The sequence below is a fragment of the Augochlora pura genome, chromosome 11 (assembly GCF_028453695.1).
Source record: "Augochlora pura isolate Apur16 chromosome 11, APUR_v2.2.1, whole genome shotgun sequence".
Taxonomy (NCBI): domain Eukaryota; kingdom Metazoa; phylum Arthropoda; class Insecta; order Hymenoptera; family Halictidae; genus Augochlora; species Augochlora pura.
The window spans coordinates 2,927,796-2,937,507 of record NC_135782.1 but is presented as its reverse complement, the minus strand read 5'-3'; the positions used below and the strand labels follow the sequence as shown (position 1 = coordinate 2,937,507).

Genomic DNA, 9,712 nt, shown 5'->3' with positions numbered 1-9,712 from the left:
ACTGTGGTCGGAACTCTCGTGGGATTCGCTCGAATTTTTGATCCGATTTCGCCTCGAGGAACTCCTCCTCGAACGGTTCTTTACAGACGATTCTTTCTCTTCTTCAATAGAATTATCCCCGTTACCGACTCCCGACTTCGACTCATCGCCATCTTTCGTCTCGTCGGATTCACTCCCTTGCAGAGACTTATTTCGACCTCCGTCGTCGGTTTCGTTGCGCAACTTCCATCTGCGCTTCTCTAATAACGCGACTATAACTGGAGGAACTTCTGCCTTCCTTTTACCAGTAGAATCATCATTGTTCCCAACGTCGCGGCTCTTTTTGTTCAGCAACAAATGCTCGTAATAACTCTTCGACGCCGCCTGCTCGTCCCTCAATTTCCGCAGAAACGACAGCGCCTTTTCCTTTCTGAGCGCGTTCTCTTGGCGAACTTTCTCGAGCTTCTCCCACTCCAGCTTTTCCAACGAATCTCCGCAAGCAGAAATTGCCATGGTCGCGATTAGCAAGATTATTATGCCTGTTAACAAGAGATAAAAAATTGTTACGGGCGCCGCCATTTGCACGCGCGTGGATAAATAATTTCGTATTCGAATTTCGCGTTCGCAAGTTAGATATCTCCCTACGATTTCTATTCACTGAAATTATTATAAAATAATAATTATTATACAATCATTGGTATTCGTATTTTTTAAAAATATTTACATGTTTATTTAACCTAAAAATATATGATTAGAATGATCACATATTCGTTTATATAAGAATTTATTTTTTAACAGTACCGTCGTTCCGATAGAAACGCGAAGAAAAATAATATAAATTTAAGGTATTAAAATATATTTAAAAAATTGATTGCTACGCTTTATTTTTACTATAACATTCTAAAAATTTTCTAAAAGTTTCTAAACTCGAATTGGTAAAGGTGTCGTCGTGTTTCATTTCTGATAAGTCATTATTATTGATATTATAGTAAAGTTCAATGGTTAAAACAGTTTTTCATTATTTTCTATGGTAGTTAGTATTTAACGTGAAAGTATTACCCTTCATTTTTGCAACCTCCTTCACTTCACAAACCACACTGTGTCGTTTATTCGAGTACTGTTGGTTGGTGATCTAGATGGTTCTTTTATACATTGGTACTGTGATAAGTGCTGATTCTTATCGCGGCTTCTCACGAAATTTATAACTATTATTACAATGATTCATCTCATCTCGCGGGCCACAAAACATTCGTCACGTCGTCAACGTTGCCTACGTAAGTTTCGCACCGATGGTAAGCAAACAGGAATTAATTGCTATAGAGCGGTGGTATCAAACGTCTATGCTGTAAAATATGTACGATATTGTACGCTTTAATATTTTGAAACAATTCTTAAAATCGACCAACACGAATTTTGTTTAATTCGTACGTTATGGCTGAACCTAATCAATCGATATTATACCTGTGGTTAAAGTTATTAAATAGAAGTATAGTATTATTATATTCAATCTTTTTGAATAGAATTATGGTATTATTATATTTAAACATTTTAATTATAATCATAGTATTATCATTACTGTAAATCACTTTATTCAATAATTATTTATAATAGTATATTAGAAAGAATATTTCTATTTTATCAATGGAAGAAGAAGCAGATGTTGCTACTGCTAGCTCGTGATTTGTATAACTAACATTAAGACAGTTCAAGGTATAATCGCACGGGACGTATGCGACAAGCATAGATCAAATGCAGGCTTAGAATTCATGGGATATCCGTGGCCCAGTTTCATAAGGCTTCAGAGTCTCAATACCATTCCCATATCGATATCAACTATTGAATAATGCGCTACACCATAATAATTGAAGCGTGGAAATGTTTAAAATTCTGACGATGTTCCAAGTCTTCTTCTCTGATTCATTTTTAATTAAATAAATCGTCATTTGTTTCTGGTCGAGGATGATATTATATTATTTAATGGTTCAGTGATATTATGTTATTTAATGATTTAATAATATTATATTATTTAATCGCTTAATGGTTATTTAATGGACGTTCGTTTAAACAAAAATACAACTTCCACGCTTGGCCCCTTATGCAACAGCAACAGTACACGCATTGGTGCTTAGCAGGTTGACGCATCGCAGGCGTTCAGCTTATTAAACCTTGCTTTCGTTCTTTCATTAATTTAAACTGAATATTGAAATATTAAGATTGATAATTTAGCAGAATTAATTCAATTATAGATTAGTTATAGGTTAGTAAGATATTTGAAATTGTAACTCTTAGTATGTTTCGAAATTTATTTAGAAATTAATGGAATCCTTAATTAACATATTTGGCTAAAACGATCTCTGTTCGAGTAATAAATAAAATTTAATTTATCTAGAATTAAACGAACAAGGACCAATAATTCCCTGTAACATGCAAACAACGAATTTTCATCATTGTACATTATTTATATATAATTTATATCGTTGATTTTGCGAAATGCCAGATTTTCACGACGAGGACAACTATACGTTAATAATCGACGATTATGCGTGTTGATGCTGAAATCAAAGCTTCCGGCAGGATCCCACGCGGATAGATCAGTTTCGACACGGTGCCTGAAATCGAAAGTCATAGAGATCGAAAGCGGGGCCCGGGTAAGGGAACACGGCGCGCACAGGGGGAAAGCGAGCGTGATCCTGACCCAGGACACTCCAGTTTCCTCCGGAGAGATCTGTTCGACAATCGCTCCGCCGGGTTAATAGAAATCTCGGTTGGGTCGGGTCAGGACGACGGCGGCCACGAAGCCGGCGAAAGTGAAAACACACCGGCCCGAAACGAAACCCGCGAACTCGGTCGTGGGCAAGGTAGATGTAGGCGAGTGAAATTGAGGCCGGTAAAAGTGGGCTACTGGGTCCCTACTCTATATTTCTCTCGCACCACTTTCGCTCTCGATTGGTGCTTTCGTGTGCCGCGTTCACTTTCAGACGCCCGTGTGCACCGATTCTCCTGGCGCCGCGATGCACTCCTGCAAAATATCGACGGCTCGTTCGACTTCGGTCAATGACTGGATGGATCGTTGTTAGTAGATTAAAGACTCTTAGGCGGAATGAACAATTTTATTATCGATTGTATAAAGATTCATTTATGTTACCGAAAGTTAAAAATTTGTTGTATTCTTAGGAATATGTTGAGTCGCCTTGAATTTGGATATCATATTTTGTTTAACATTGAGATTATTTCTAAGAGGTTGTGTTAATATTCTATTAACGTTAGAGTCATTGACGAGCATTTGGTCAATTATTAAACCAATGTATAGTTTAGAAGTTGAATTTTAGTTAGAGAATTTAAATAATTGTTTGGTTGTTAATACAAGGGTGGAAAATCCAATTATTTAATTTCACAGGACAATTAAATCTAGCTCCGTCTTTATTCCAAACACTATGAAAGAAAGTGGAATATACAATATGTACTTACCCAATCACCTAATCGCGCCTGATGATTTTAGTCCCACCGTACATAGCAGCAAACAGTGATAGCAGTACGCGGCGCCATTTTGTCAACACATCTAAGCCGATAATCCCACGCTTTCCTTACCTATAATATCTCAAATACAAACAATAAAAAATACTTAAACTTTCACAAGATATATTAAATACCATTGTACCACATTTTACAAGTTAAAGAATTGTTAAACAATATTACCATTACGGAAACACGATGATCTCGAATAAATCAATTTTACGCTATATTCACAGAATCGATTTTCAAAAAATAATTGTCAATTTCGCAAAAAATTGTTAACTCTGTATCTCTTGGTAAAAAAAAAGGAGAAAGTATTCTCATAAAAGAATTATTAGTTTTTTTCTCATATAATAACATAAACAAGAAGCTCTCCTTGGTTGCTTGTTAATACTACATTATAGCAATTTACACATGTATATTTCTGTATATATATATACAGAATATGTACTCACTAGTTTACGCGAATAAACATTTACATAATAAATCGAACGAACACACAGAAACGTCTTTTTACACTGTGTTTTCCTTTCAGCTTAGCCGTGGACGAGAACCAGTATTGGGGGGCTCGACATTTATCAGAGCAAGCGTCATTAGCATTTACATGGAATTAACAAGGCTCGGGACGTTCTGTTACACCAGTTTCTTTGCATGTAACGTGTCAGATAACCGAGAAAATGAAATCACCGGGCGGAAAACTACCTCGCATTAGATAGAGGGATTCGCTGTTGGCAATAAATCACGCTTAAATGACGCCCTGGCACGAGAGACCTCTAATCCTATTGAAACTGAAAGTCAATGATCGTTCCAGCAGGTCATCGCGGCGATGCAGCCGCGACAGAACGACGGCGCGCGACTGAAAAGAATTATTTCATTCAGTGCTTTCTACTTCCCTTTCGACGATCTTAGAAAAATGCGTTTGGAAATATAGTATGAACTAGCGTGAATGCTATAATAAGTTTTCCATAATTTTTTAACAACTTTTTAATATTTTTTTGACAACTTCTTAACATTGTTTGACATTTTTTAACAATTTTTTAGCATTTCTTTTAACAATTTTCAAGTGCTAGATTTCGCTGAATAAAATTGTCAAATATAAATTTGATTTTCTATTTTAACCGTAAGAAAAATACTTTTAAATATAATTGTTCACTAAATTAGGTTTTGCTTTCTTAATAGTTATAAACTAGCAATAGTTTCTATTTTAATTTCGTGATAATATGTCGGTGTTCTTAAGTAGTCGGTATTTTCCTTGTTCCTCGTAGCACGTGCCGCGACGACTAAAGGCGTTTGAACTAATTTCGGGAATTCAATTGTTTCACTGGCTTGAAGGCGGTCACCTAGCCGGTTTCAGTGTTCACGGTTTTCAACGCCCGGGTTTCGAAACGCTTCTCTCGCATAAATTGGCTCAACGAGTCAATTAAGAAAAAGATCGGAAACCTTTCTAATCGGTTGTGTAATAATCTATTATAACTAATAACTTTCTGTCTATCATTGCTACATTATTATACAATTTCTGAAATATTAAACATCCTTCGCGACGAATAAAATAACTAAATGAATATCATATAATTCCAATGTTATCTTAAAGTTTGGCAACGAAATCTCCCCGATTGAAATATCTCTCAATTATTTATCAACGTCGGCCTACATCTCGAGACTTTGAAATTTACATAACCAATTTCATACGAACTCATCGACAGATTCGTATCTGTATTTATATATTATTTCGAATTACGATAAACAATTCCGTAGCGATAAAATAACGGATAACAGAAAATCTCTTCGACGCGATAAAAGTTAATAAATCATAAAGCCCGACAATTATTAAAGTCGATTAAACATCGTCGAGTCTCCTTGCGGATTTGTTGTTGCTGTTTTATCGAATTAGGTGGAGCCGGTTATGGTTGCGCGGAAAATATGGAGTTCAATGTACTGTTCGTTCGCGGAACGTAACGGTCGTTTGTTTCTTTACTTTCTGGCAAATGCAAGGGAAAAGAGAACGGGGCTTGTCGATTCGCTCTAAACAATTTAACGGAGATTGCGCGCGACACGAGGAGCGGAGGTAATTCCGGCGTTACTCCATTAACTCGCATCCTACTCGAAGAGAATTCTGAAACTTGTGCGGGTCGTTAAACCTTTCGTTACGATCCCCGGCCGTGGCAAGCGCGAATTTTCATTCGGCGCGTCGCGGTGCTATGGCGACGAAATTCATTGTAATATTCCTCGGCCGTTATGTAACGCTGCGTTTCCATCGCATAATGTACTGATTAATGTACGTCCACGGAGCGATAAATATTCGCGGATGCGTACGCAACGCGTTCCCCAGCGACTCGTTTGTTTTCCACGTCCATTCTTGTCAGCCGTTGCGAGGCGATTGCGATTTTTCTTTAACGATTATTAGGTTAATTTTTATTGTTGGTTAGGTCGTCGCTATTAGGTTATCTAACAAGAAACTTTGAGTTGTTCTGCATGGATTTATTTACTCTTAGTTAAATTAAATATTTATACAGTAAATTGAATATCCATACATTAAATTAAATATTTATACATTAAATAAAAATTGTATACATTAAATAAAAATTGTATACATTACATTAAATATATATAGAATAAATTAAATATTTGTACATTGAATTGAATTTCGCAGAGAAGTTCCTTGGAATTTGCGAAGAAAAACCAGATAATATTTTATATTGCGCCAGCTAATGTTATCGCGAATCCTTCTGCTAAATGATGAAAGTGTTGTGCGTCGATTGGTGGAAACAGGAAACGCATAGAAAGTTTCTTGTCTTAACAATTGCAATAAGTTGTATATGGAAAACAGAAAAGCACGTGCAAGCACAGGTTTATCACTCGGTGGATTTTATTTATTCATTTTAGCAATAGTTATCATAGATATTATTTCTTTATAATAGATAATTATTAGAAATGTTACAATGTTCGACAGGCGGCATAAAAATTCGAAGCAATTCTCATAATAATCCAATGCGCACACATACTTGTTCCTCGCGACTAAAAGTTTATAAATACGTAGACATTGAATCCCAAGTGTCTTACGTGGTATTTACCAGACTAAAGCAATTTACATAACAGGTAATCGTTTAAATGCTTTTTCCTAATTATGTAAATCAAGCGTGTCATTCAGAGCTGCGGGTTTCGCGAGGTGTATGATGGGGACGAAGATCGAACACAGAATTCAGGATCAAGGATTCAGGATCAAGGGATAAACGACTAGGACGAAAGGAGATCTATCTATAAATCGTAGATCTATTTGGATTCAAGAAACTGTAATTAGTTTCATCGGTGACAAGAGATCGAATCGAGCTGATCCAAGGACGCGAGATCCAGATCAGTAAGAGGCTGAGTTACTGGTACTAATCCTGCCCGAGACATGGAGACCTAACGCAGAAAAAGCCGTAAAAATCGCGAGATTTAAAATGTCAACTTTTGAGCGGAATAAAAATTTTTCGCATTGATTGTAAAAGATATTAGGTAGAAAAATATGTAATAGTATTTTAAAATTGAAATAGTATAGTATTTTATATATACAGTATTTTTTTAAACTTAAATAATATTTTTAAAATTTAAATAGTATTTTTAAAAAATTGAATAGCATTTTTAGAATTTAAATAGTATTTTTAGAATTTAAACAGTTCGTTAAATAATTCTTTAAGTTTGAATCATTATCAGGCGTGAAAATCGATTCGAAATAAAAATCGAAAGTGGGCAGCAACATTCCTTGACAGTTTTGAAATCGCTTTCGTTGCCAGTTGGAATTCCATGGAAACTATGAAACTATGGAATCTCGTAGGATAATTTTTTGTGGAAATACTATAAATACATACTACTGCTTTCCGCGAGTTGTTCGCGCCTGCGTCATTCGAAATGCCACGTTTAATTGATATATATGTATACCAGTTGATATTAGGACACTGTAAAAAATTAAACGATTCTTTTCCATGAAAAATAAATAAAAATTCTTCGATCCAATTCTAAAAAAGTCAGTGCATTTTAAGAATTGACGGGGGTCACGGTGCACCGATTTTTCAATTCGCGATGGTCGCTTCATGGTTCAGCAACCGTGACACAGTGAACGCGGCTGAATCCGCAGACGTTGTACGCAATCGTGAAACGAATAAAGGTGTTAGGATTTATGAATGCGCCGCCATTTAGACGTGGCCCGATGACGCGACGCATGCGATCCCGGCTGGCAAAGTGACGCTGAATCGCCGATCAGCTGATCCGTTCGGATAATCGTTGCCGACAGAGCTGCAACAATTAATCTATTTTGCATGGGGACGCACGAGGAAATTGCATATTGCATCGAAACGCCAGCGCGCGTACACTTGTCCTTCGCGAGCGCGCGTGTAGTTTTAGGAGTGTCAACTTAATTGGGGTTAATGGAGGCACATCTGCATCGCAATAATGGTACGGGCTTGAAACGCTTCGACGACGAACGGTTTAAATACTTGCATTTTCATATCAGCGCACGTATGTTGATTTCATCGCGCTGCGCGGCGCGGAGACGCGCGGGACGCTCGCCGGAACACCTCGCGCGGCAATTTCGTCGCGGCTTAAGGGGGAGTTTATTTAATACGAAATTTTCGTGAAATTGTGTAATAGGTCAATTGAAGCCGGTGACTCACGCGGATGGTATCGTTCCAACAAATTAGAAATTAACCTTTCACCTTGCGCGACGTGTTTTCCGGTTTGCTTTATCTACGCCACGTCGCCGATTATAAACCGCTGATGGGCCTTCTTTTTAATGGCGATTACGGACAAATTGTATTTTAATCTCCTCCGTTGCGTTTCATTCTATATTTTTCAAATAATAATTGAGGATCTGAAAATTACAGTGCGAAAGCAGAGGAATGAAGAATTAACAAATTCCGATATAAAATTAGAAAAGTAGAGAACCTCAAAATTATAGTATAAAAGTAGAAGAATAAAGAATTTAAAAATTACAATATAAAATTAGAGGAACAAAGAATTTAAAAATTACTGCTGTAAAAAATGCAGATATGAAGAATTTAAAAATTACAACCACGAGAATAGAAAAATAAAGAACTTAAAAATTACAACCATAAAAATAGATGAATAAAGAATTGAACAAGTGTATAGAGAATGTAAAGTATTCGTTGCAAATGGTGGTAAATAGTATTTACGAGCAATTGTCTGCAGAAGAGGAATCCAATTTTCAGGATAAGATCTTCCGTCGTTTTTCTGTTGCAGGGGGGGTGGAAGGAGTAAAATGTAAATGACCTGCGAGGAGAATAAGAAAAAATCAAGAAGTGAATGTAACGTGTGGTTGCACATTTTACGACGTACAAGATAACAAAATATCTGCGGAACACGCGCGAAGCTGGTATTCCCCGTTCTTCGAGGGGACCACTGTCCAGAACGTATTCAGTTAATCGATTGTTCAAACGTTTCCTCATCGGAAAAACGCATTTACGTAGAGGATCTTTGAGGATCGATAAATCATCAGTAATGTTAACATCATCCATTGACTGTTGCTTAGGCTACTGAAATAAATTTAATCAAGTATTACGAAATATCTTAAAAAATAACTAATTTATTTGTCTCGAGACTAGATATGTGGTTTTTTTTTACATTTAAAGATTGCCAAGTTCTTTTTCTAAATCATTTCAAGTTTTATGGATGGATCAATGAACTTTGTTTCCAAGAAATCTCTTATCTTTGTATAAGAAACTTTTATCTTGTTCAAAGTAGAAATATTAATTATGCTTTGGAAACGTGTTGAAATTGCAAGCGAGCTGATTTCCTGGAAATGTCAGACGATGCTTACAAAATATATTTACCCCTCTCGTAATTATTTTATTATATTTCCCACTGAAAGAAATTAATTAATATTAATCCTTTGCACTCGAAGCCATTTTAATTGTAAATCTAAAATAATTTTTTCTAACAATAAAGAAACGTTTAAAAAAGGAAACAGAAATAAATCAGAGCAGATTATTTTCTCTTCACAGAAACGATCACAGAAATTAAAAGAACTGCGAATTCTCTCCTGACAGTTGCACCTGCGCGACCAACTACATTTCACGGTATTAACCCCAATACCCACGACCATATTACCCACGAACCATTACGATCTCGTCCACACAGCCCTTGAAATGCCTTGAATAATCGGGAAAGTGGTAATATCCCGCCGCGAAAATCGGGTTCGATCTTTCGCGCAAGAAACAGAGCATCG

At 36.4% G+C, this 9,712-nt stretch overlaps 1 protein-coding gene across 1 annotated transcript in view; it reads right to left on the bottom strand.

The window, feature by feature from the left end:
• Positions 1–1,088, bottom strand: part of LOC144477145 (uncharacterized) — a 3,012-nt gene extending 1,924 nt beyond the window's left edge. Inside the window, exons 1-2 of the mRNA XM_078194633.1 lie at positions 1,039–1,088; positions 3–518 (exon numbers count right to left, since the gene is read on the bottom strand). Coding sequence (XP_078050759.1) covers positions 3–518; positions 1,039–1,045 — 523 coding nt within the window. The 5' untranslated portion in view covers positions 1,046–1,088. The remainder of the gene's footprint in view (positions 1–2; positions 519–1,038) is intronic.
• Positions 1,089–9,712: the final 8,624 nt, after the last annotated feature.